This window comes from Dromiciops gliroides, chromosome 6, assembly GCF_019393635.1.
Source record: "Dromiciops gliroides isolate mDroGli1 chromosome 6, mDroGli1.pri, whole genome shotgun sequence".
NCBI classification, from domain to species: Eukaryota; Metazoa; Chordata; class Mammalia; order Microbiotheria; family Microbiotheriidae; genus Dromiciops; species Dromiciops gliroides.
In genome coordinates this window covers 24607478-24634474 of record NC_057866.1, presented here as the reverse complement: position 1 = coordinate 24634474, position 26997 = coordinate 24607478, and the positions used below count along the sequence as shown (strand labels likewise).

Sequence of the window (26997 nt, the reverse complement as noted above, 5' to 3'; positions counted from 1 at the left end):
TGGCCAGACACACATGGTGGGAACGTGAGGGGGCGGGACCGACCCTGGGCCTCTGGGCCAATCAGCCTGCAGAAATCCCCGAACCAGTAGGACTGGAGCTTTGAGAACATCGGGGGCGGGCCGGCAAGTGTAGGGAAACCTCCATTGGTCGAAGCATCCAGGAGGGGCGGAGCCTGAGAGCCCTATCGGGGCGGAGCGGCGGTGCTAGCCGCAGTCTGAGCGGTGATGGCGGCGACGATTGTGGTGACTGTGACGGCTGCGTCTGCGGTCCCGGCCCCCGCCCTGGCTCCGGCTCCTACCCCGACCCCGACCCCGACCCCGACCCCGACCCCGACCCCGACCCCGACCCCGACCCCGGCTCCGGAGGAAGGAGCCTCTTCGGTGCACTGGTTCCGCAAGGGGCTTAGACTCCATGACAACCCCGCACTGCAGGCGGCCTTGCGTGGGGCGCGCTGTGTGCGATGTGTCTACATCCTCGACCCCTGGTTCGCCGCCTCGTCCTCCGTGGGCATCAACCGCTGGAGGTAAGCGGCCCGAGGACTCGGGGGAGCCGGGAGAGGCGCGGCCCGAGGGGAAGGAGGGGACAAGGAGGGGTGGCTTCCCGAGGGGCAGCCGAGGCCGGTTGGGCAGCGGGATAGGGGAGGCCTACCTTGGAGAGGAGGGCAGGGGTGATGTGATGGCGGGAGGCCGTGACAGGAGGGGGTCAGGAGAAAGGCGCTGTCCTGGGAGGCGTGTCCGGAGAGGATGCGATGGGAGACTCCGGGAGGGGGAGGGGAGCATAGGAAGGGAAAGCCCTGGAGAGAGGCGGGAGCGTGAGAGGGGAGACCTCGACAAGGGAAGAGATGGAAGTAAGGGAGAAAAGAAAGGCGCATTCAGTAAGCGCCTACTGTGTGCCAGGTGCTCTGTTAAGCGCTTTCCAAATATAATTTCATTTGAAGGGAGAGAGAGGTGGGAAGATGGGAAGGGAGACCCTTTGGAAGGGATGGGCAAGGAAAGGGAGACTTCTTGAAGTTGAGGGGATTGGAGGGAAGTGATCATTAGAAGAGAGGGGAGGAACAGAGGTGGGGGACGGTTTAGAGGCAGGAGCAGGTGTACTAGATGAGTTTCTGATAGCAGCCCCAGGGGCTGTGAAAATCGGGCCCCAAAAGAGGCATCTGGCCAAACATCCCAGGCCCCTGGATTGAGGGGTTGACTGTCTCAGTGAGAAGCTGGTGAGGTTACCCATAGTAGGGAGGTGGGTGGAGAGGTGATGGAAGTTAAGTTTGGGGTCTCTGGGAAGGGAGAACTGACCCTCACCAGGAACAGGCATTTCAGGTGTGTTAAGGGTTAGTGGAACTTGGTTTTGAAGTATATCCATATCCTTCTGGGACTTGGTAGATATTTTAATAGGTCCCCGTGTTGTGATGTCAGTAGGTCCTTGCTAACCTCTGAAGTATCCTTCCTTTCCCTCATTCCACTTCTTCCTAGTGTCCATCATTGGGACCCTATTTTAGCTAATGCCAGAGAAGGGACCGTGTATACTTCCAGTTATAAATAAAGACTCAAGAAACCTCTTTGAGACAGAGGTCTCTCGTGTGCTGGGCTCTAATCCAGTATTAAACTGGTTTGGAAGAATTCTTGGTAGCCGGGTTTAGTAGAAGAATGAGCAGCTTAGCATCACCCTTTCCAATGCTTCCTGGAAGAACTTAGGAGAACAGATTTCCACAAAAAGTCATCCTTTATGGCAGGTGGACCTGGGAGTAGGGGACAGGAAAGCTGGAATGTCAAGAGCATCCCTAGTGCTAATGTTCCAGAGAGGATGGTGACAGGTTCTTGAAGGGCTTAGCAACTGGATCGTGATATAGCCTGTGTTTACTTCTGCAGCCAGAGGTGAGAGCAGTTCAAATTTGAGACACTGTGTACCCAGGGCTCTCTAAAATGTGATGCAACAGAATGGTTTGTTTGCATTGTTGCAGAGGGATGTTTGTATTAGGCACACTGGGCTTCTGGCTCCACGGTGGTACACCTCTTGGGTGGCTGCCTACAGCTTCTGACTTTGGGACCTCTTAAATGTCCTGTGTCCCCCCATTGCAGATAGGTCCCTGTGCAGTCACCTGCTTTGTCTCCGTTATCTGTCGCTCATTACTCTTGTGTTCCAGTTTCTATAAATAGTATCCTGGTATGTTACTCATGACCTCACAGAATAGATGACGCTGCCCAGCATCAGTGTCCTTCCTCACCTCAGCATCTTTCCTGATTGGCAATAAAAGCTTAATCGGGCTTTCCTCTCTTTGTGCCCCTTTCATACGGCACCACTGGGCCACGGCAAATAGGCCGTCTCGCACCTGCTTGTCACAGTTTCATCGTATGCTGTCAACTTCCCTGACTCAGAGAATTTCGAGCCGGAACATTTGAGGTTTCTTGTGCTAACTCCTTGTCTTGCTCAGTAGGAAACTGAGGGCCAGAGACCAGAGTAACTTTGCCTTTCCAGTGTGCATTATTTAATAGAAATGGGATAGGGAAAGTGCCCTGTTACTAATAGCATTTGAATCTGGCAGGAGCACTGTTTGGTGCTGATTTGGGCGCTTTGCATGAATGTTCTGTAACTATTTTTAATGAGAGGAGGGGCATGGCAAAGCAGGCCACGGGCACCTGAGTTATATGTTGTCAGAGTCCAAATGGAACTGCTACAGAATGCCAGTGACTGTAAGCCTGAGCCTTCGAGCCCTGCCGGTGTGCTGCATTTTCCTGCCTGCTTTAGTGTGTTTGGCTGGCCTGGGAGGACGAAGCTGAAGGTGAAACGGCACAAAACAGATGGAATAGGCTGGCTGGCTGCTGAGGCCTTGAAGCCAAAAAAGGCTCCTCCCACTGGGTGGGGGTGGGGGTGAGGGTGGGGGCAGGGTGACCAGAGACAGACCATGATGAGACCATATTCAGGCATCAAACAGGTGCACTGTTGACCACTTGTAAGTAGCCCTGGGAAGCATCAGGGGCTTTCAGATCTAGGGAGGGTTTGAATGGAGGTTGGGCTTATGCCGGAAGTCTCAGTTCCCTGCTGCTGTCTGAATCTTCTCACCTCAGGACATCCCTAGGAAGGCGTGGGTGGGGCTCAGGGTGTCTTACTGTGTGTTTTTCCTTCCCTACCCCCATACAATTTTCTGCAGATAAACAGGGTCCAAATGAACAGAGCCAGAAGCCCTGTGGAGAGCCAGGAGTATCTCTTTGTCTCAGTGTTTGGGGGCAGCTTATGGAGCAATTGTACATGAAGCTCAGTTGTTGCTTTTTGTTAGCACCAGCTGGCCAGAACTTCCCTTTACACCTTCCCAAGTGTGCCCTGCACATGCATTCCTCTTCCCATGCCCACCTGCAGTATGCCGGGCAGCCTGGGAGACAACCCTAGCCACACCTTAGAACCCAAAGAAAAGAATGCGGGCTGCCTTCCACTTGTAGCTTTACAAGAGAACCCCTCTTTGGTGCTCCAGTGGGTGAGGCCCCACATGGACTCAGGCAGACACCGCCAGTCACCGGGGCAGCAGGGTGTGTCTCAGCCTATGGAGGGTTGGCAGATGGGCCCAGGGGAGAGCTCTGCAGGATGACAGCAGGTAGAGCGGGTGCCTGTCAGCTCTCTGATTGGGGGTGGCCCAGTGCAGTCAGACTCCGGCACAGAGACAGCTTTCCTGGGATCTGATCAGGGGGTAGCACTGTCAGAGCTATGGCACGCTCCTGAGGGATGCTGTTCTTCCTAGTCAGTGCCCCAGCAAGCCCCTCAGCCGTTTGCCCACAGCAGAGAAAAATCTCCATCCTCCCCTTTCTAAATCTGGGGTAGGGAAAGCCTTGAGAGCTTTAACTGTGAGTGATTTAGCTTCTAGGCCCCAGTGCCCTTCCTATTCGGCAGAGACCAGAAACTGATTCGATTTACAGTTTCCTTCTGTCCTCTACAAGTAGCCCGCTGAAGCCTGTGTGGTCCTCAGCCATGATGGAAGGTTGGCAGGGACTGGACCCCAGGAGGCTTCATTTCACAGAAGCTCACAAAGGAGCAGGTGCCTTGCAGCTATGCAGTAAGAGAAGGTCCCCACTGCTGAGTACTGGGGCGAGAAGAGACGGGAGACACCTTGGAGGCTCTCATTCCTTCCTTAAGGCCCTCTCCGGAGGGGGGATTCAGGCATGCAGTTTGACCTTGGACCTCTGGCATGCATTCCTGAGCCTCTGGTCCTTCCAGGCTGGCCCCTTGTTGGGGGTGCATCCTGCACCCCTGGCTTAGGAGGGTGGATCTCCTACATTCTGCTGCTTGGACCTGATCCTCCCTGAATCCAGTGTACTCTGAGGTCTCTCTGAGCCCTGAAGGATGAGAGGCTACCCAGAGTCTTTCATTTTCTTCTATCCTTCTACCAGGGAATAAATGGAAACTGGGGTGGGGCTGCAGGGAAGGCCTTTGCTTATATCTGATGCAAGAATGTCTATGTTAGCCAGAGTTGGCTGGCTGGTCCCCAGCTCACCCTGATGTTATGACATCAGCCTGCTGGGGGGGGGGCCTCAGCTCTCAGCTAGAATTTGGGCTCCTGTCTCCCCAAGGCCAGCCTATTCTCTGCCCAAGTATCCTGGCCACTGCTTACATGTGGTGGCCAGCCTGAGGCCTGTGCCTTCAGAGGAGCCTGGCTCTAATGATCGAGGATAAATTCAGGCCAGCCTCTGTCTGGGGTCTTCGGTCATGCTAGCATACCAGCTGGAGCATAGCTAGTGGGTGACGTCCTCTCATCAGAAGGGGAGACAAACAGAGCCGTGTCTGTCCCCTGGAGGTGCTGGACATGGACAGATCAGTCAGCGAACATTTAGTAAGTGCCTACTATATTCTGGGCTAAGCTCTTGGGGATACAGAAGAGGCAGAAGAGAGCAGCTCTCCTGGGGAGCTCCCAGTCTAAGGAAGGAAGCAACATACAAACAGATATGTCCAAAGCAAGCTGCACACAAGATGAATAAATAAGAAATCATCAGCAGAGCTTATTCTCCGGAAGCAAGAGGGCTGGGAAAGGCTTCCTCTAAAAGATGGGATCACAGTCAGTGGAGAAGAGCTTCATGAAGAGAAACATTGAAAGACTCCAACAGGCAAAGTGCACACTGCAGACTAAGCAGAGCGGGATTTCCTCGGGCACTGGGGGAGCAGTGGCATTCCCGGCTGGAGACACTCCTGCACAGCTGGGGAGCTTGCAGACTGGCCCCATGAGCAGAGCTGTGGGCTGATGCGCAGCCTGAGAGTCTCTGCCACTGCCTCCCTGGGGTGGGAAGGGGGAGCATCTTTTTTCCCCCAGCCTGGCCCAGCTGCCTCCCCTGCCACCCAGACAAGCCGGCAGATAGGCCATGCTTAGTGATCTAACAAGGCTGCTTCTGGCTCCCTTTTCTGGAGCATAAATGAAATGTCACAGAGCCCTGGGATGGAAGGATCTCAGACTATTGGGTCCAACCCATGGCCAAAGAATAATCCCCTCTATAACACCCACCCCCCAAATGGTCTTCTGTCCTGTGGTTGAAGACTTCCAAGGAGCTGAGAGCTCTCATTCCATTCACTCTATTTTAGGAGCATTCTTCTGGGCAAGTTTTTCCTCATGCCAAGCTTCAGGCAATGTCTATCCATTGTTCCTAGTCCTGCCCTACAAGGCCAGACAGAAGGGGCCTCACCCCTTCCCCACAGCTATCATGACCTACCCATCAGCCCTTCTGTGGCATGACCTCTGACCCTTTACTGTCTTGGTTATACTTTTTTTTTCTTTTTTGCAAGGTAATGAGGGTTAAGTGACTTGCCCAGGGTCACACAGCTAGTAAGTGTCAAGTGTCTGAGGCCAGATTTGAATTCAGGTCCTCCTGAATCCACGTCCGGTACTTTATCCATTGCACCACTGAGCTGCCCCTGGTTATACTTTTCTTAGATCCTCAACCACATAAGGATGCCCATTGAGACATGGGCCCATTTTCTCTGCATCCTACTCTGAAGTCATTATTGCCTCATCCCAATGGATCTGTAATCCCAGGGTCTTAGAGGTTCAATGCAGGTTGTAGCAGGTTGTACAAAGCTGGAAGGATTTCATGGAGGGCCATGCAACAGAGTCTGGCTGCTTTCCAACACTGGTCCAGGTCAGCTCAGAGGCAGATTGGCCAGCCACCAGGTGGTGGCTTATTTTGACCGCAGAAACTCATGAATGGCACTAGACACGGAGAGGTTGTCACCTGCAGGGAGGCAGGGCTCACACCAGCTGCAGCACGACACCTTAAAGCATCAAAGTATGAGGAAGATGGGCCATACGTTAGGAGCAGTGTGGGGCAGTCAGGAGGCCACTGCACTGGGAGTCAGAGACTTCTTGTGTGACCCCAGGCAGGTCACTTAACTTTCCTCATCTGCACAGTGAGGTGGCTAGACTCGGTGCTCCCAGGTCTTCTCTAGGCATGGTACCCCTCAGCCGTGGCCAACGGTAAGCCCGAGCAGCCTCTGCAGACCCAGGAAGGAGTTCTGAAGGCCACATCTGGAAGAATGTCGGCAAACCGGAAAGTGTCCAGAGAAGAGCCACCAAAATGGGGAGGAGCCTCCAGTACATCTGGGCGCTCCAAGGGGCTGGACGTGCCTAGTCTGGAAGAGACTTGGGAAGAGAGGGTGTGAGGACAAACTTCTGGCCCTGAGAACCACCCCAAAGGCTCCCCGGCGCACCATGGAGTCATCCTCCTGAGATGTCTGCTGGCAAAGCTGGCGACGGGACCTCTCAGCCAGGCCTCTGGAGGCCTTTGTTTATGGGGTTGTCTTCAATTGGAGGGGGCCTGGGTCCCCCCAGCAGAGTTTTCGTTGTGGTCCCAAAATGTCAATTCACAGCAGTGCTTCTGGGCCATCCGTGGGAAACCACACAAATTCAGGTGGCATAAGGGAACTCGACATGTGCTGAGCCTCCCCTTTCCTCTGAGCACAGCAGTGGTGACACAAAAGTACGTCATCCTGTCTCAACTTTCCATTGCTGGAGGTGTCGGCAGTTCCCATAGGCTGACGGGTTCCCCTTAGCCTCTGCCTGGGACGATCTCTGCCGTGATGCTGTGGCCTGGAATCAGCCTGTGCAGGAATGTCGCTCTGTGGGAGCAGCCTCGCCTTTTACGTCAGCAACAGCTCTGAGTTGTGTTAGCTGGCAGCTGGGAGATGTATGAGGGACTGGCTGGTGGACACACCTCCCTCCCTCCCACGTCTGGAGTGGGAGGGTTTATAGGAGGGGCCTGTGGAAGCCTCCACTCTCAGACACCAGAGAAGAAGATGCAGGGCCCTGATTAGAGAGGCTGCCTGCCCCCGCCTTCACTGCCCAGGAGAGATGCCTGGGCACTGCAGGCCGGCTTGCCTCTTGGTTCCCTCCCAAGTACCGGAAGCGCTGGGGGTTTTGAACTAGCAGAGCGGCCTGAAATTGAATAATGAAGCCCCAGAGTGCCCCCAATGAAGCCATGCCATGTTGTCCAGGGCAGAGGCTGAGGAAGTGCTTTAGGGTCACAGTGTTCATGGTTCAACCACAAGCAGACTGAGGTTTGTCTGAGAAATGGGTTGGAGGGGTCCTGGTCGGCATAAGGAAAGGCCAAGGCTCAGGCTAGTCTGTGCAGCATCCCCTTGGGTAGCCCCTCATCGTTGTCCCGAGTGGCACACACCAGCCCCAAAAGGAAGGCCGGAGGAGAGGGCTCTGTCCCACCCTCGATGCCAGGGCAAAGGGCAGCTCTTCCTGACACAAGCTGCTGCCTGGCCTGACAGCATCGAGGCAGGCAGCAGAGGTTCAGCAAATGGCAGCAGTAACAATAATAGCTGGTGTTCCTGGCATGCTTTGATATCTGCAAGGCCCTTTACATGTAGCGTCTCACAGGAACCCCGTAAAATAAGGGTGGTTATTCCCATTTCACAGATGAGCAGACTGAAGCTGAGAAGTGGCCCAGGATCTCACAGCTGGCGAATATCTGAGAGAGAATTCAGACCCAGCTCCCGGCCCAGTGCTGTTCACAGCTTAGGCTGAGGGAGATGAAGGACTTGGCCAAGGTCACATGACTAGTCACCCCCAGCTCTCCTGCCTTGTGCAGACATCACCCCCCACAAGGCCACTGCCGCAGCACTGCTTGTGATACAGTGATGCAGGCTCTGATGCTTGTGGTTCTCAGAGCCGAAAACAAAATAGATGCCCATTGGCTGGGGAATGACTAAGCAAACAGTGGCACATGGGTATGATGGAATGTTCTTGTACCAGAAGAAGTGGTAAATTTGAGGAATTCAAGATGACCCGATGCAGAGCAGAATGGGCCAAACCAGCAGAACAGCATGGACACTGACTGTGAGGGTGGAAACAAAGCCCAGAGGCCTGCTGTGTAATTTCAGGGGTTAAGTTCGGCCCTGGAGAAGAGTTCCAAAGATGAGGCTCCCTCCGTTCTGGGCCGAGATGGAGGCCTCTGGGTGTGGAACAGTGCATAGACAGGGACACGGCATGTGGGTTGTCAGGTTTGGCCCTACTGCTTTTTTCCATCTTCTCTTGGTACAAGAGATGGTTTCCTGGGCGAGGGTGAGGAGGGATGTGTTTGGAAGTGAAGGTGCTATCAACCATAAAGGTTTTTTATGAAGAGAATTGCTTTTTTTCTATCCTGTTGCTGACTAGTCGTGATTGATTCCACAGGTTCCTCCTCCAGTCCCTGGAAGATTTGGACATCAGCTTAAGGAAATTGAACTCTCGCCTCTTTGTGGTCCGAGGACAGCCAACCGATGTGTTCCCAAGACTCTTCAAGGTAAGAGGTTTGTAGGTGGCAAGAGAAATGGAGCGTTCGTGTTGATCCTGCTCTGCTGCAGCTTTCCAGGGGTCCCCATCGGCCCTGGGCCGATGTGGACGAAGGCCCAGTGAGCCGGAGATTGCCAGCACCTTGGGAAGAGCGTCGGGGATGAGTCCCAGGAGACAGGTTCTTGTTAGAAAAGCTTTTCTGGGGAGACGTGGTGTGTGGCGAGTCTGACGGACTTTCCCAACCCAGATGCTAATGGCTTCCTTTGCATATCTCACTTGGCTTCAGCCAGCGAGCCTGAAGAAGGCTCCTGGCTCTGTGCTGCAGGATGGGGCCCGGGTCTGATTTGTACGGGGCTAAGATTCTAGCTAGTCTGTCTAAAAATCTAATGAGTGGTCGCCAATAAATTATAAGCTTTAGCAAGAGTTAGACTTTTAAGCATTTATTAAGGAGAATAAGAATTTGGTGAAGAGAGAGAGAAAGAGGCCTAGATTCAGCTGTCTATCTCAGGGAGCCAATGTCTCCAGCTCCTGTCCCCCCAAGGTCCTCCAGAAAGAGAGCGACAGAGCCAGCCTCGCCTCTTTTATAGACAGGACCCATGAGCAAACGTCACTTCCTGACGCCAAGGAAAATCTCATGGCTTGCCCTCAGAGACCTTCTGGGCGGAGCTTTCTTACAGTAGCCCTCCAGCAGGGGGTGTCACTCCAATCGTTACAGATTATGGGGGGGATTATTGGCTTCTACTTCTTGTACAGTAGGCTACTGAAAAAGTCTCACTGGGCTGTGCCACAGCCCTCTGGTTCATCCAGCTGGTCCACGTCCAGGGCCCACGCCTACTGCTTTCCTAGCCTCATGAAAGAGCATCCTTCGATGCTCTGGGAGGAGAGCCGCAGCATCCCAGGAGAGCCAAAGTCTCTTACCCAGACAAAGCCTCCAGTGACTGGCTTCTCTCCACCAGCAGGCCCCAGTTCAGGCGGCCAGGCACCTGAAGATGGGGGCAGACTAGCCGGCCTCTGAGTCTCCTTGAGTTCTGGGTCTAGGCCTCCCGTTCCTCCCCGGGGTCAACCCACTTCTCACCCAGCAGCTAAGTTTTGGGGAGTTGTCTGAACAGCATGGCCCATGCCCCCAGACTGCCCTTCCCACTCAGCCACTTGAGAAGATGCTCCCAGAGCAGGTGTGGAGCTCTGTTGGGCCGTGGCCACCCAAGAGGCCCGGTTTCGCCAGATTTTCTCAGTACCTGCCACACTGTGCTGTCTTCTGGTTGCCTACCCAGTCCTGAAGCCCCCCTCCCCAAGCCCCACACTCTGTCTGAGCCTCTCAGGCCCCCACTGTCCAGGTGCAGGGTGAAGGCAGAGGCTCCCTGCTCCAGGGAGGCTTGTTGGCCAGAGCTGTTCTCAGAGTCAGGAGAGAGCCGGGTGGGAAGGCCACCCTGCCACGGGCCAGCCGTGCAGCCCTGGGTCAGCCTCAGTTCTTTATCTGGAAGGAGGGGGTGACTGTCAGGAGAGGTCAGCTGTCCAGGCTTTGGCCACAGCCCCAGCCATCCGGGCCTGGGGACTGTTTGTTTGCTTGCCACCAACCTCCGGGGCGTTGCTGTGGAAACCACCAAACTATTTCCCTGCTGAAGTCTGCCAGGGAAACTAGGGCACGGTCTGCAGGCCTGTCTCCGCCTCTGGACAAGGTCTGTGGAGCTAGGGGGGAAGGGGGGGAGGAATCCTGCTCCTTGAAGGCCCCCCCAGTGAGTGAGTCAACTGCACTGACTTTGGCTGGGCCCCCAGCAGCCAGTGGGCCCCTCTCTGCCCCAGCTCTGCCTCTCCATCCTCCTCCTCTGCAGCCCCCGCAGAGCCCACGTACCCCCAGATTCTGGCTCTGTTTCAAGCAGCCGACCTGGCTTGCCCTGTTGCCCCTCCTCGGCCCCATTCCTTCCTTGATGGTGGAGGACGAGTGGAGGCCCCCAGCCCTGGGTCTAACAGAAACTTTCTTCACAGGAATGGGGTGTGACCCGCCTGACCTTCGAATATGACTCGGAGCCCTTTGGGAAGGAACGGGACGCAGCTATTGTGAAGATGGCCAAGGAGGCCGGTGTGGAGGTGGTAACAGAAAACTCACACACCCTCTATGACCTGGACAGGTGAGGGGCCCAAGGGCCCAGGGAGGGGCCCAGGCTGAGGGTCCTAGCATCGAGGGGATGGTCCCTGGGAGCAGCGAGGCCCTTGCCTCCTCAGGCATCAGGCTAGTTGCACTCAGAATGAGGAAGGCCCCAGAGGGCCCTGGCCAGCTCCCCCCAATCTGGGTTTCCAGGCCATGGAGTTGGGAAGCCCGTGGCGGCTCCTGCAGAGAGCTGTTTGCTTCCTCGTGCCCAGGCTTTTGCAAATAGGTTTTTGGGGGAAGGGGAGATGCGGGGAGGAAACCCTCTTCTTGATTAGCCCAGCGGGAAGCCTTGGTTCTTGGCGCTTCCCAGCCCCAGGACCCCCACCTAGTGGTGAATGCCGGGAAGCTGGGTCACGGGGCCCTCCATGTGAGCTGAGGCAGCTGGAGCAGGCCGAGCATGGCCCTCCGCCCCCTTCCACGTGAGGAGGGAGGGGGAGTGGCCCAAGGCCTCCACCCACCTGCTATCTCCAGGAAGGGGGAGAGCCTGAAAGTCTGGCATCAACTACAGCCCCAGTGGCCTGAACGTCAGCAGGGGTCCGGGGATCCGGCTCAGGGCTGCCCCCATCTCCACCGAGAAGGCTGTTAGGGAAGAGAATGCCCCATAAATGTAAACCTTCCCAGGCCCCCGGCCCGGGCAGATCAGCAGAGGTGCCCGGGGCCAGCCTTGCAGTGCCCTGTGCCTGCCGCCTCTGCTTTGGCGTTAGGAGCCTCTCGTCCTTGGGGCTGACCCGGGCGAGGCGCGGGGGGGTCCTCTTGCCCCTTTGGGGGTGGGGCCGCAGGCTGGCTCTGCCACTTTAAAAGCGCCCCCTGGAATTCTCCCTCCAGGCTGGGGAGGAGGGCTTCCGGACCTGATCTGGCGACCGGGGCGGAGGGGGGGGCAGGGCAGGGCAGGGCAGGGCAGCTGGCTGTGTTGGCCACCTTCTCTTTTGGCTGTTCGGCCCAGACACCCTGGAACTGGAAACCTTGTCCCGGCTGGCCCCGGGCCCTGCTTTGGCACCGTGGGTTTGCTCCCTGGTGCCTAAGTTTCCCCCTCTGTAGAATCGTGATACTGCACCTGCTTTTTCTCTTGTCAGTGAAGTACCCTGGAAGGCCTAGGCCATGGTGGGCAGCTTATTTTTAGGGCAGGCGGCAGGGACTGGGCCAACGGCCTCATGAGTGATGCTGGGTGTCCTCTGGGATCCTCAGGATCATTGAGCTGAACGGGCAGAAACCACCCCTCACCTACAAGCGCTTTCAGGCCATCATCAGCCGCATGGAGCTGCCCAAAAAGCCGGTGAGCTGTGTGACGAGCCAGCAGATGGAGCGATGCCAAGCTGAGATCCGGGAGAACCATGATGACGCCTACGGTGTGCCCTCCCTGGAGGAGCTCGGTAGGACCGAGGATGGCCCCTCCTGCCCAGAGGAAGGGCGGGGGAGGGGCTCTCACCAGAGGAGGAAGGACTGGGCCCCCCCAAGAGCAGAAGCCTGGAAGGGTCCTTGAGACCCTCATGCCCTCCAGTCCCCACAGAGCAGATGTGGCGGCCCACCCTCCACCCTCTGACCTGGCTCTTCCTCTGCCAGGGTTCCCCACTGATGGACTCGGCCCAGCTGTTTGGCAGGGAGGGGAGACGGAAGCTCTGGCCCGACTGGACAAGCACTTGGAAAGGAAGGTAGGAAGCCCCTTTGGGGGAGAAGCTGGGGCCGTCCCTGCAGGAGGAAGTGTGAAACCCAGGCTTCCTGCTGTCTGCCGGAGGCTGTGGGGAGAGCTCAGCGACTGGGGGGAGACCCGGGTTCTAGTTTACCTCTTACTAGCTGTGGGATTGCAGCCGAGTCCCACTATGACCCTCTGCCTCAGTCTTCTTCTCTGTGAAGTGGGGGAAGTGGCAGGTGGTTGTGAGAGTGGTCAGTGGGGGCACCTGCCCAGCCTCAGCTGGCTCCTGGTCCTCCGGGGCGGAGGCAGCAGCTGATATGGCTCAGGAGGCTGAACTCTCGGGTCTGTCCTATGCTGGGCCTAGGATCCCGGCCTCAAGGCAGGCTTGTGCCCTCCTTCCCCATGCCCCCTTTTCTGCATCCTCGCTGGTGTACTGCTCCCCCACTTCCTGAGCTGAGTGCAGGCCCAGCTGAAGATTCTTAGCGATGTCAGCATTGAGGAGGGGAGCAGAGGGACATCCGAGCCATCACCCGCCCCCCCCCCCCCCACGACTGCACCCCCCTCACCCATTCCAGGTGCCTGAGCAGCAGGGGCAGGTCCAGCAGAGCTGGCCCAGGTGCCCAAAGCAGAACCCTCGAGTTCTCATGAATGCCCTTTGCCTCCAGGGCCTCCCCATGGCCCACAGCTGCCTGACACAGAGCCAGTGCTTGGGCTTAACAGCCTAGTCAGCCAAGGGTTCTGGTCCCTTCTGGTCCCTCCTGGCCCTGAAACTCACGGGTGGGAGACCAAGAGGCACCGCCTTGAGCTGATCCCTTTGCAGACAGCAGGACCATTTGGCTGGCATTCAGATGAAGGAAACGGGACCCTCGGGTTCAGACAAGACTTCTTGTAGGAACATCCGTCCCTGGCCTTTCACATACTTAGCCAACAGCTTGGAGCAGTGTGCGTGATCTGAGCCCTGCCAGCAGCATGGGGCACTGCCATGCGCCTGGGCCAAAAGGCTTACCTCAGAACCTCCGGCCTGATGCCCAAGGGCAGCTAGAGGCCAATCTATCCCTATTACAGCCAGGCTGAGCTGAGCTGAGCTGAACTGGCAGAGAGACAGACAGGAGGAGCCCCAGTGAGAGATGGGATGGCAGGACGGGAGAGCTCAAGGAGCTGCCCTTGTTGTTCGGGGTCTTAAGCAGACATTTGTAAAAGATCCCGCCACCATGGCTCACCGTGCCAGGAATCTCTTTGTGGGGCCTCCAGGAGATGGCTGGGCCACTGGGCTGATCCCGTCCGGGCTTACTGGCAGCCTTCTGGGAGCCCTGGGCTTGATCAGTTTGGAAGATGGAGAAGCTGATGGGGGCCAGAAACGTTTTTACCTGATTTTAAAGAAAAGACAACAACCAAGAGAAGAGGTCAGACATCTGTGGTTCTCTGCAGGGTGTTTGGCGTGATGGCGCTGGTTCCCAGGAGAAGTGTCAAGAACTTTCTCATTGTATTGTTCTGCTGGTCAGGGCAGAGAGGGGTGGGGCCCCCAAAATACAGGCCAGAATATCAGAAAGTTCTAGGGGACCCTAGTGGCTATAGTAGAGACTGTGGCAGGTCTTGGTGTCAAGAATTGGCTTCCCCCTCAGCATTCTCACATATTCTAAACCCCTTCACATTTATTATCTGAGTCTCTGGGAGAGGACTTGGATTTGTTGAATGAACAAGACCCAGAAAAATGAAATAGCCACTTTTTAAAAATGACACCGGTTAAGGGACCAAGCCAGGACTGGGCTCCAGTACAGCTGACTTTTGTGTAGGGGTCTTCCCCTCACCCTGGGGGTCTCTCCCCTCACCCTGGGGGTCTCTGGGATCTCTGGCAGACAAACAGACAGAGGCACACACACAGAGAAAGAGAGAGAAACAGAAGCAGACGAGGAACCTCAAGTTGAGCACTGACTGACCGCGTCATAGGTGAAATAAATGGTCATCCATGTGGTGTCATTTAGGGAGAGCCCCTTTAGCCTCATCTAGTGCCTGAGACTCCATTATTAGTCACTCTTTCAGATAAGGTTTAAGAGTGCTCTGTTAAATGTATAGATGTAAAATTAATGTTTTGTTCATCATTATTATATTAATATTATAATGTATCATTATATTGTCTTCAGCCATCGACCCCGGGCTGGATGCTCAATTATTAGACACTCTCTGGCTAATGGGAAGGGAGCAGAGGCCAGGGACATTTGGCCTGATGGTGTCAGGGTGAAACTGGGACTCTGTGCCCAGGGCAGGTGGGGGGGGGCAGGGCGTAGCATGAGGATACCTGGTGATGTGAGAGAAGATCAGAGAGCAGAGGGGTTTGATGCTCGGCCAGCAGGGCTGTTCTGAGAGCTCTGGAAGGACATGGGACGCTTCTTGTTGCTTTGTTTTCTGCCAGGCCTGGGTTGCCAACTACGAGAGACCGAGGATGAATGCCACCTCCCTGCTGGCCAGCCCAACAGGTCTCAGCCCCTATCTGCGCTTTGGGTGCCTCTCCTGCCGCCTCTTCTACTACCGCCTCTGGGAGCTGTATAAGAAGGTGATGCCTGCATGCTGCCCCGTGGCAGGGCCTGTCTGCAGAGCCTAGCTCAGGCTGTGCTCCTATCGGTGCAAGCGGGGCTCAGGGCAGGAGTCAGTGCCAGGCTGGCCAGTGGTGGCTTGGCTCCGGTTCCCTTAGATTGGGTCTATCAGAAAACACCCCCAGCCTTGGAGACAGATTAGCAGGCAGTGCGGTGCAGGCCTGCCCTCAGTGATGCCCGCTCCCCCTTCTCTGGGTCCTCAGGTCCTCATCTGTAGGAGAGGGTTGGGCCTTTCTAACTTGTAAGCCAGTGACCATAGGAAGCGTGCCCACTCATCTGAGTCAGCAGAGAGTGTGACTTCTGTTTACATTTCCAAATCGTGACTTTGCCATGATCAGAGATTGGTTGCACAAAGTCCCTTTGGCGTGCCCCGGCTATTGTGTGGGGCTTGTCAGAAGCTGGCTCCGGGCATCTCCTGACCCCCCAGGCCTGTTCTGCTGTGGGACTCTTTCTTTGCCTGACACATTCCAGCCGTCCGACCGAGAGCTGTGGCTCCGGAGCCTGGGCTGGGTCTTTCTTCAGACCCGTGCTGCCATTGCTCCTGGAGGAGGCTCCAAGGCACCCAAGAACCCCAGGATTTAGGTCTAGAAAAGGAACTTAGAGCCCAGCCCTCTCATCTGAAAGAAGGGAAACCAAGGCCTAGGGGAATGAAGTCATTGGTCCAAAGGAGCAGAGCTGAGACTCAAACCCAGATCTTCTGACTCCAGCCCAGGACTCTGCCTGCCACGCCCCTGCCTGTCCCCAGACTTGCAGTGACCTGGAGCGGCGTGTTGGACAGAGGGCCAATTAACGGCCTGGGTCTTTCTGACGACCCCTTGCTCTCCTACCTTCAGGTCAAGAGGAATAACAGCCCACCGCTGTCTCTGTATGGGCAGCTCCTTTGGCGAGAGTTTTTCTACACCGCGGCCACCAACAACCCCAAGTTTGACCGGATGGAGGGGAACCCGATCTGCATCCAGATCCCCTGGGACCGCAACCCTGAAGCCCTGGCCAAGTGGGCAGAGGGCAAAACCGGCTTCCCTTGGATCGATGCCATCATGACCCAGCTTCGGCAGGAGGGTTGGATCCACCACCTGGCCAGGCACGCGGTGGCCTGCTTCCTGACCCGCGGGGACCTCTGGGTCAGCTGGGAGAGTGGGGTCCGGGTGAGTGGCTCTTGGGTCTAGGGCACTTGAAGGGCTCTGGGAGGAGGAGATGGAATCCCCTCCCCCCCCCCCCCCACTGATCCTCCCAATGCCCTCCTCCCTCAGGTGTTCGACGAGCTGCTCCTCGACGCTGATTTCAGCGTGAATGCAGGCAGCTGGATGTGGCTGTCCTGCAGCGCCTTCTTCCAACAGTTCTTCCACTGCTACTGCCCTGTGGGCTTCGGCCGACGGACAGACCCTAGCGGAGACTACGTCAGGTAGGACTGACCATCCTGAGGGCTTGGCATAAAGGGGCCGCCCGGCCTGGCCTCCTTCCCCGCTGACCCTGGCCCAGGGAGCATGAGCGTGCTGAGGGCTCTGTGTCCGTTGTAGGCGCTACCTACCCCAGCTGAAAGGATTCCCCTCCCGCTACATCTACGAGCCCTGGAATGCCCCCGAGTCTGTGCAGAAGGCAGCCAAGTGCATCATCGGGGTGGATTACCCCAAGCCCATCGTCAACCACGCGGAGACCAGCCGGCTGAACATCGAGCGCATGAAGCAGATCTACCAGCAGCTTTCCCGATACCGAGGCCTCTGTGAGTATAGAGCCTGCGCTGTTCCCACTGCCCCTGGGGGAAGGACTGGGCTGGGGGCTCCCCCACTGTAGAGCGGGGTGGTGGGGAGCCCCGCCTCGGGAGGGCCGTGCTGCATGTCCTGACACTGTGCAGTCCTCCCTGGCGCATGCTGCGTGCATCCTTCCCTGGCTATATGGGCAGAAGGGAAGCTTCAGAAAGAAGCTTTTCCAGCCTCATCCTTCCTTCCCCTTTCCTGATCCCTCCTCAGGTTTACTGGCCTCTGTCCCGTCCTGCATGGAAGACCTCAGCACCCCCATGGCGGAGGTGAGCGTGGGCCAGGCCAGCAGTGTCAGCGGCGCAGGTGAGCCCCCAGCCTTTCCGGTCAGTGTGGCAGAGCAGCTGCTCCCAGAGGAGAGTGCTGGTCCTCAGGGCATTGGAAGCAACTCCGGCCACAGTTTGGGCCTCCCGGCTAGCTGGGCCGGGCCTGATGCCCCAAAACCCCCAGGGAGCCTCCAGAGGCGACAGCTGTTCGTCCACATACTTCTTCCCCTCCTTCCTCTCTTCTCTCTCTTTTCTTCCTTCTGTCTCTGTCTCTTTCCATAGCCCATGTACACAGGTACCCAGAGCTTGACTCTACTTTCCTTGCAGGCCCAAAGGCCCTGCCCTGCGGCCCAGCATCCCCCAAACGCAAACTGGACACCACAGAGGAGGCGTCTGGAGAGGAGCACAGCAAACGGGCCCGGGGCATGGCAGCGTTGTCCATAGCAGAGCTGGCTGTCAAAGACGCGTGAGCGTGAGGGCGCCGGGACGGGAACGGGGTGAGTATTAGGTGCTCTTGGTCTTCTCTAGGGAATCTGAGGGGAGCTGGGACAGCAAGGAGGGAGGGCGCCTCCACCTCTCACACTGCCCCCAACCCACCAATCCTTGTTTGCACCTGGGCAGAGCCCACACCATCCAAAAGCTGCAGGGTATTATTTAAGGAGAAGGATTTTTTTGGGGGGGGTGGGGCAGGGCAATTGGGGTTAAGTGACTTGCCCAGGGTCACACAGCTCGTAAGTGTCAAGTGTGTGAATCTGGATTTGAACTCGGGTCCTCCTGAATCCAAGGCCAGTGCTTTGTTCACTGCACCACCTAGCTGCCCCCTGCAGGGTGTTATTTAAGACCCGTTTGAAATGGAGTATATTCAAAAATTCTAATGGAAAAAAAAAATCCTTTCCTCCCCTTTCCAATGAAGAGAATGTTTGTTTCCCAGTCCCTCCTACCCTCAAAGTGAACTGAATCTAAAAAGAGAGAGACAGAGGAGGGGGAGGGAGAGAAAAAGGAGAGGGACAGAAAGGGGGGAAGGAGAGAGAGAAGGGGGAGGAGGGAGAGAGAGAGAACACCGGATGCGAGGCCCTGAGAGACTAACCAATCAAAGCCTGTGCTGCGCTAGCAGACAGGAAGCAGAGATTGCATGACATAAGCAGGCTTCCCGAGACAATATTCCTCCTCCTCTCCCTCCCCCTTCTTTCTTCTCTTCTCGGCTCCCTCCTCCTTCCCAGCCCATTGCATTTGTTGGGCCGGCCAGCAGAGAGCAGCACTCACACTTCAGAAGACGCTAGGACACCCACTGAGTGAGTCATGTGCTCACACACTTACTTGGCACTGCCCACGATATGCTGGGCACTCCCCAGGGTTACGGGGGAGATTAGAAGTATGAACAAGACCCTGACCCCTGCCTGCAGGGGGCTTACTGCCCAGGTCCCACCTAGCCCAGGGCCATCCAGCACTGACTGGTGTGGTCACAGCGGTCATCATCCCCACCGTGGTCTGGACCTTCATGCCCGTTGTCCAGCTCGGGAGGTGGCAGGATTAGTCCTTGTCTTAGCAGGAGCTTCCTGAGTGCCAGTTAAGCCTCTCTCTTCACATTGAATATTCCCATCCAGAGTCCACCTTCTCCCCAGAGGCCTCATCGTTGAAACCTGTTTCCTTGACTCAGTCTTTCTCTCCTTGAGCTGAAGATACCACTGTCCACCTCCCTTGGTGTTTTTCCTTTTGGAGTCCCTGCTGTCCTCAGGTCTCTGGTGGTCAGCTGCTGTTGTTTGGGGTTTTCTGTATCCCCTTCAGTAAGGCAAGATCAGTTCTGGACACAAAACTGCCTGTCCTTTATTCCTTTCCTAAATTCTTACTGATGCTAAGGACCACCAAGGTCTGTCACACATTGCCCTGAGATCATGGGAGACCTCCTGAAGCTTGTCTTGGCTGTGAGACGGTGAGCAGGAACTATTGCCTTTGTTTTCTTAGCTGGGGGAGGCGAGCAGGTGCTTTGGACATGAAAAACCAGAAAGACTGAGGAACTCGCTCAAGTAAGCCAGCAGGCGATTTTGAGCTGTGACTTGGTGTCCTGCATCATGCATGGTGCTAGAAGGCTGAAGTGCTACTGGGATGATACCAGGACATGCCCAGGAAAGAATTAATGTATGGTAAAAGACAGTATGGGCTAAGTACCTCATGAATAGTGCTGGGTGATAGGAGTTCAGAAGAAGGATTTAGCTCTTTTTCTACTTTTTTTTGGAGGGGGAGGGGTGAGGCAATTGGGGTTAGGTGACTTGCCCAGAGTCACACGGCTAGTAAGTGTCAAGTGTCTGAGGCCAGATTTGAACTCGGGTCTTCTTGACTCCAGAGCCAGTGCTCTATCCACTGCACCAACTAGCTGCCCCTCTTTATCTCTTTTAACTGTTTAACTGGTTAGCCTGGAGAAGAGGAGATTTGGGGGGCCCATGGGACCTGTCCTTAGGTAGCCAAAGGGCTGCCTTGGGCAGGAGGATTATCCTTGTTCCACTGGGCCCCAGAGGAGCCATGGGGGGTGGTTTCAAAGAGGCCAGTGTGGGTTCATGCCAGGACAAGCTTCCTCTCAGATCTATCCATACTTAGGATAGATGGCCTCAAAGAAGGCGGGCTCCCCCCACCGGAGGTCACCAAGCGAAGAAGCCCACACTTGCCAGGCATGTAATGGAGGGGCTGCTTGTCCACACTGGGATTGGACTCTAGGGCAGCCTTCGGCCTGTCCCTTCCAACTCTGAGCCTCCGTGAGGGCCTGATGATGTAGGGGGGAGCTTACAGATGGCGGGGGCAGGGGGTGGGGGTGGTGAAGAGCTTCAGAGACTAGCTGCCTCGTCCAGTCTGGAAGCAGAGGCAGGCTGAGCAGGCCGGGGAGCCAAGGGCTGGAAGAGCTGGCCAGAGGCTGGGCTGTACTTAGCAACACAAGCAGCTCCCAGGTTTAGACTGGCACTGGGGCTTGGGAACCCCCTGGTCCGATAGCGCCATTTTACAGGTGGGGATACTGAGTCTCAGAGAGGTGAAAAGGTGGCAGAGCTTGGGTTTGAGCCCAGGTTCTGACACTGATCCAAGACTCGCTCCACGGGGAAAGGCCCCTTCCTTCCTTAGAGCCACTTTCTTTGTTACGTCCGAGATTTGGTTATGAGGAAGGGAAGTACTCTAAAAAAACGCACGGGGGCATCTAGGTGACGCAGTGGATAGAGCACCGGCCCTGGAGTCAGGAGGACCTGAGTTCAAATCCAGCCTCAGACACTTAACACTTACTAGCTGTGTGACCCTGGGCAAGTCACTTAACCCCAATTGCCTCACTTAAAATTAAAAAAAAAAAAAACGCACGGAGGCAGGAGTGCCCATGATGTGCGGGGACAGTGACAAGATGGGTCTTGTCTGAGTGGAAAATATGTATAGCGGATGTCTCTGGAGAAGTAGAGGACAGCCCGTGGTGCCCCACAGAGGTGTTTGAACCTTAATCTTAAGGCAGTGGTGAACCAGGGAGTGCTTGTTAAGCCGGGGAGAGTGACTCCATCCAAGAAGGGATAGAAATATTGCTCTGGCATGATGTACGAGTTATATTGGCAGAAGGGAGATTCTTTTTTTTGTTTGTTTTTGTGGGGCAATGGGGGTTAAGTGACTTGCCCAGGGTCACACAGCTAGCAAGTGTCAAAGTGTCTGAGGCCGGATTTGAATTCAGGTACTCCTGAATCCAGGGCCGGTGCTTTATCCACTGCACCACCTAGCTGTCCCCACAGAAGGGAGACTCTTGCTGTCCTCTAGGCAAGTGTCCACCCTCAGAGGGTAACCTTGGAATGGAGAGAAAGGGGATGGCCATGAGAGTTGCCTTTTTTTCATAATATTTTATTTTTAACAGTATTTTTGTTTCTAGAAACATCTTATTTCTGAGGATCAAATGTAAACCTATATCATTAGTCATTTTAATAGGATTTGAGTTGATCAGTGAATGAAATTCCAGGGTTAAACAGCAATAAATGCTTTGCATGGGTTGAAATAATGTTTTAAAAACAAGGCATTAAAAGTGCACATTTAGGGGCAGCTAGGTGGCGCAGTGGATAGAGCACCGGCCCTGGAGTCAGGAGGACCTGAGTTCAAATCTGGCCTCAGACACTTAACAATTACTAGCTGTGTGACCTTGGGCAAGTCATTTAACCCTAATTGCCTCACTAAAAAAAAAAAGTACACATTTAGAATTAAAAAATATCTTTCCCAATTGTATGTAAAAACAATTTTTAACATTGATTTTTAAAAATAGACTTTTTTTCCAATTACATGTAAAGACAGTTTTCAACATTCTTTTTTTGGGGGGAGGGCAGGGCAATGAGGGTTAAGTGACTTGCCCAGGGTCACACAGCTAGTAAGTGTCAAGTATCTGAAGCCAGATTTGAATTCAGGTCCTCCTGAATCCAAGGCTGGTACTTTATCCACTGTGCCACCTAGCTGCCCCTCAACATTCATTTAAACATTTTTTTGAGTTTCAAATTCTCTCCCTCCCTCCCTACCTCCCTGAGATGGTAAGCAATTTGATATAAGTTATACATGCGCATTCAAACAAAACATTTCCATATTAGTTATGATGTGAAAGAAAATACACACACAGTGAAAAGTAGTATGTTTTAGTGTGTATTCAGACATCAATTCTTTCTCTGAAAGCAGATAGCATTTTTCATCTTGAGTCCTTTGGGATTGTTTTGGATCATTATAATGCTGACAATAACTAAAAGTCATTCAAAGTTGATCATTGCTGCTACTGCGTACAGTGTTCTCTTGGTTCTGCTCACTTCATTTTGCATCAGTTCATGTCAGTCTTTCCAGGTTTTCTGACATTATCCTATAGCACAATAATTCAATCACTATTATATGCCACGACTTTTTTTTATATATTTAGAATTTTATTTTCCCAAATTACATGTAAAATACAAACTTTGGCATCAATTTTTAAAAAAACTTTGTGATCCAAATTCTCTTCTTCCCTTCTTCTCCACCCCCCTCCAAGAACTCAAGAAATTCAATATAAGCTATACATGATATGCCACAAGTTCTTCAGTGATTCGCCAATTGATAGACATCCCCTCAATTTCCAGTTCTTAGCCATCACAGAAAGACCTGCTATAAATATTTTTTGTATAAATAGGTCCTATTCCCTTTGTTTTAAAACCTCTTTCAGATACACACCTAGCATTATAATACATTACAATATACCTAGTGTTTTCGGGCTAAAAAGCACGTACAGTTTTATTGCCGTTTGGGCATAGTTCCAAATTATTCACAATGGTTGAACCAGTTCATAACTTCACCAATGTCCCAATTTTTCCACATCCCCTCCCACATTTGTCATTTTCCTTTTCTATCATATTAGCTAATCTGATAGGTATGGGGTGATACCTCAGAGTTGTTTTAGTTTGCATTTCTCTAATCAGTGGTGACTTAAAGCATTTTTTCACATGACTATAGATAGCTTCCGTATATCCTTTGACCATTTATCAATTGGGGAATGCCTTGTAGTCTTAAAGACTTTGACTCAGTCCTCCCTATATTTGAGAAACAAGGCTTCCTGTAAAAAATTTTCCCCAACTTTCTGCTTCTAATCTTAGCTGCATTGGTTTTGTTTGTACAAAACCTTTTAATTTTATATAATCAAAATTATCCATTTTACATCTCATAATGCTCTCATGAGAGTTGTCTTGAAGAAAGCTTGCCAGTGGGACAGGGTCTCTACCTGTCCCTTGTCCAGTGCGTTGTTCACTAGACCACATGGCTGCCTTGGCCCTGCATGAAAGCTGGGACGGTCATTTGCCACCTTCTCTGCACTCTGTTTGTGAAATGCAGACACATTGTGAGCTCCCCGCCTCCCTCCTTCACAGGAGAGTTGTGCAGATAAAGGCAAGGCTGTCCCAGTGTGGGGGAAGCACATTGAACTCTAGAAACCATGTCTCCTGCCTCTCTGTCAGAGCCCCCCCCCCCCCCGGCCAGATAAGCAGAGAATGGGGTTGATACATCACCAGAGAGAGTGACAGGATGGTGGGGGGGTGGGGGCTCTAGTCACCCGGACCCTCCCTTCTCCTGCTCTGTAGCTGTGATGTTCTGGGGAAGTGGCTTTGCCTCTGGCCACACCTTAGCCTGCTCTCCCTTGGAGATAATTGGGGTCCTCTCAGCTCCAAGATGTAGGAGTCCGGGCTTTCCAGCTCACGGCTGTGGCCCGGCACAGGATGGACTGATGGGCAGCCAGGTCAAAACCTTGTGCAGAGTGGGTGCTCGCGGCTTCCTCTGCCCATTGAACCAGAACAGGTCGTCGTTCCAGCTGGTTCCCTGTAATCCCCAAAGCTGCTTACTGCCCCGATTCCATTATGCTTCTTTGCAGATTTTTCTCATTATTTGTCTAATTATTTACCATTTGGGGCAAGCAGGACCGTATGTTAGCCTCCCTCCCTCTGTGGCAGCCCCTTTGAACGCAGTGGGACTGCAAGGAGCCTCGCTTCCCATCACACCCCTCCTCCCAACTCCCCATTCTCCAGAGCTTCCAGAAACAACACATCTCCTGCCTTTTCTGTTGATTTCTTCTTCGGCGCTCATACCTTCCAGCTGCCTCCCCCACCGGGATGGGGGCTGGCTGCATTAACATTCCACAGCTTCTTCTGGGCAAGACTCGAGTCATCCCCTGGTCCCAGCACGTCCAGAACTGGGTCTAGTCATAGGATCCTAAAAGCCTGGATTTTGAAGTGGGACTGAACCTCTTTCATCCAACCCCCTCCATTTCCAGAGAGGGGAAACTGAGGCACAAAGAGATGAAGAGACTCGATCATCTTGGGTGCTGAGGGGCAGAGCCCTGGCCAGTGCCTGCCCTTCGGGGTGTCACATCCTGCTGCAGGCACAGAAGACTGGAGTAGCTAGTCTTCCCCCTCACCCCAAGGCGCCATCCACCCACCCATGCAGCTTCTGGGCCGAGGCCTCCTCCAGCTCCGTTAACTGCGGGGTCCCTTTTTGGAGCCCCCTTCCCCAGCCTCTGCAGGCCCAGCACAGGAGGCGAGCCGGCGCCAAGCGCTGGGGTTCTTGGGGATTGTTTAGGGAATAGAAAGGGCAGTGTGTGCAAAGTTGTGCCGCTTCTTTCATCCCATGGTGAGGGGGGGGTTAAAAAAGGCAGGCAGGCTTAGCTTCCTTGTGTTAAGAGCAGATCAAAAGGGGCCCGACCGCCAAAAGATCCATTTTCCAGCCAAGGCTTTCTCAGTGGGGTTCCCCGCCCCTCGCCTCTTCTGGCTGAGCCTCCATCTTTCCTTTTAATGCTGCCGTCATCTCTTGCCACGAGGTTTCATCTGCCTCCCCCCCAGCTTCCTAAGCCCCCTCAGCTCCCATGCCCCTTGCCTTCAGGAGCTGCCCCCGCTGACAAAATCCCTCCCAGTTTTGTTTCTGGGCACTGTAGAGCCAGGCCCTGGCTTCCACAGAGAGCCCCTGCTGAGTTCCCCCAGCCCAGGGATGCCTTCCCTTTCCTGAACTGGGCCCCTCTCGCCCCTTCCCAGCCTGGCCTGGGCCCTCTGGGCTGTAGGCTAGGCAGGGCCAGGGGAGGAGGGAGTTGCTCACCAGAGCCCAGAGCTTACTGTCTCTTACTGTCCATTTGGAGCTGCTGGTCCAGAGCAGCCTCACCTGAGCAGTAGTGCCCCCTGGCTTCTCCTCCTCGGGGCTCTGGCTGCTCCCACTGTCTCCTCCTTAGATTTCAGGAGGGCAGCCCCATGTGCTCTTCGTGGAGAGAGCATCCCAATCAGCAGGCCTTGTTCCTGGCACCAGGCTGCTTGTCCTGGGGAGTGGCACAGTGGGGATGACTGGAGGAGTAGGGGGGATGACCAGGGGAGGGGGGTGCTCCTCCGGGTAGAGATGTAAGCTGACCATTGCTTTGTATTTTCCCCCTCCAGCTGCAAAGCTGAGCAGATGCAGAAGAATGGGCACAGACTGGCGGCAATGGCAGCAGAACCACAGACTGTGGGGAAATCGAGTCCCCTAAGAAGAGTGTGTGTGTGTGTGTGTGTGTGTGTGTGTGTGTATGTGAGAGAGAGACATGTGTGGTGAGGAGAGGGGTGGGACCTGATGCGTGGATGTGCCCTGTAAGCCTTGGTGCCCCTCGACCTGGGCCGAGCTCTCCAACCCCACAAGCCCAGAGGCCAACTGAGGGGCCCCAGAGCAGGTGACAGCCTTGCCAAGATGCCAGCCGACACCTCCTTCCTCCCTCCTTGGATCAGGACAGTTGGGCCGTGGTGCTGTAGCCAGGGAGGGGGCTGGGTGCTGGCCAGGCCCCGCACTTGTCCAGCTTTGCCCAGGCCCTGCTGTCCTGTGGTGGAGCACTTGGAAGCTCATGCTCAGGGCAGGATTAAGCACCTGACTACACATGGCATCGTTGGGGGATTTGGCCACAGGCCAGACCTGCCTCAGCCTGCCCTGCCTTGCCCTGCTCTCCAGGGACTCTGCCTCCGACTGGGTGCAGAGATTAAACTCTCTTATAGCTGAGGCAGCTTAAAGGGGCACCAGGCTTCAGAGAATAGAAGTCTCCTTCAACCACCAGCAGGATGAATTCTTGTGGTAGCACCCCACCCACCCCACCCACTGAGGAGGGGTCATCAGCCCGGCCGACTCCTCCTCTGCTACTTTGAACACCAAAGTGGTGGCCAGGGGAAATCAGCTGAGGGGAGGCACCTCAGCATGCCAGCCCTGCCTGGCAAGAGAGGACAGGCCCTGAGTTGTAGGAGTATCCATCCAGTGGCCTCCTTCTGGTATTCCCCCAGCCTGCTTCCTCTTCTTCCCTGACAGGGTTAAAGGCCTCCCTTGGGCTAGGTCAGAAGCCAGTGTGGAATAAAACCTGGAGTAGACCTGGCAAAGTCTTCCTTCCTGTGCTGGGCCTTCATGGGGCTGCAGAAAGGAAGCGTGTGTGCCTGTGTGTGTTTTCTGGGCCTCACTGTGTAGCTTACTTGGCTCCATACACTGTCCCCAGCTGGCCTTCCTGGCCCTCCCCCACAGCTTTGGGGTCACCTGGCCACCTTCCCGAAACAACCTCAGACTCCTGTCCAAAGGGCCCCCTCACCACCCAGCTGTTTGGTACCTTTCTTGTTTCCTCTAGAAATGTACTTTGTCCAGGGGCTGGGGGTGTGCAGAGAGTAAGGAGCAGTGGGGAGTGGGGGGCACAGACTGGCCTAACTTTGTGTGGGCCAGAGCACATGGAAGGAGAGGGGGCCGGGCTGGTGTCGAGCAGCCCATCAGATAACTGCTGGTTCCCTCCCCCATCTCCTACCCCTCCCCCCCAAAGAAGGCAAAACCTCAGTCCTCCGCCCCCACCCCTTCCGTAATTTATTGGCGGTTGTGGCCCGTCCTGAGTCTAAGTGCAGTTGAGCCGGAGGATCTTCTCCAGGCCTGGATTTGCCCGCATCCCTTCACTACCTTACACTGGCCTCTGGGCCCCCGCACAAAGCTTTCCCCAAGAGCACAAGGATTCAGCAGTGGGCCCAGTGCCCTTTGTACAGAGACTTCAGAAGCTGCTTTCCATTGTCTGAACGGTGTGTTGGTTCTCTCCCATGGTCTGCCTGTAAAATACACTTTTGTTTTATAAACGTCTGACTTTGCCCGTGCTGTGGCCATGCCGTCGCCCGGGGAGGGGGCAGTGTGGTGGGCAAGGCTCTCCCTGCTTTGATGGAGGAAGCTGTTCTCTGGACTCTGTCAAGACTAGGAAAGGTAAGGCCCAAGTAAATGTCAGCCTGGGCCCAGGGCAGGATCCCTCAGAGTCATAGTCCCTTTGAGGGAACAGAAAGAGGTCCCTGGGATCCCCGGCATGGAGAGTGCTGGAGGCTTGGCACACTTCTCTGCTGGCCCATGGCCTGGTACAT

At 54.9% G+C, this 26997-nt stretch overlaps 1 protein-coding gene across 3 annotated transcripts; it reads left to right on the top strand.

Moving 5' to 3' along the window:
- Window positions 1–210: 210 nt before the first annotated feature.
- Window positions 211–26728, top strand: CRY2 (cryptochrome circadian regulator 2). 3 transcript variants are annotated; one of them, XM_043970804.1, is made up of 13 exons: window positions 211–292; window positions 329–524; window positions 8643–8751; window positions 10725–10867; window positions 12073–12257; window positions 12448–12536; window positions 14928–15068; window positions 15942–16253; window positions 16359–16510; window positions 16626–16828; window positions 17076–17168; window positions 17456–17625; window positions 25042–26728. In XM_043970804.1, exons 1-12 carry the CDS (start codon window positions 226–228, stop codon window positions 17596–17598), a joined length of 1833 nt encoding a protein of 610 aa, XP_043826739.1. In that variant the 5' UTR covers window positions 211–225; the 3' UTR covers window positions 17599–17625; window positions 25042–26728. The 3 variants fall into 3 exon arrangements, with proteins under 3 accessions (XP_043826739.1, XP_043826737.1, XP_043826738.1); XM_043970802.1 differs by having other exon boundaries at window positions 226–524; XM_043970803.1 differs by lacking the exon at window positions 25042–26728 and adding an exon at window positions 18349–19910 and having other exon boundaries at window positions 226–524.
- The last annotated feature ends 269 nt before the right edge of the window (window positions 26729–26997 follow it).

Excerpts from the sequence above, each read along its gene's own strand:
- CRY2 (XM_043970802.1), top strand. The coding sequence starts at position 226 with ATGGCGGCGACGATTGTGGTGACTGTGACGGCTGCGTCTGCGGTCCCG. Across the intron at positions 12,258-12,447 it reads GCCCTCCCTGGAGGAGCTCG|GGTTCCCCACTGATGGACTC; the intron begins GTAGGACCGAGG and ends TTCCTCTGCCAG. Across the intron at positions 16,254-16,358 it reads GCTGGGAGAGTGGGGTCCGG|GTGTTCGACGAGCTGCTCCT; the intron begins GTGAGTGGCTCT and ends CTCCTCCCTCAG.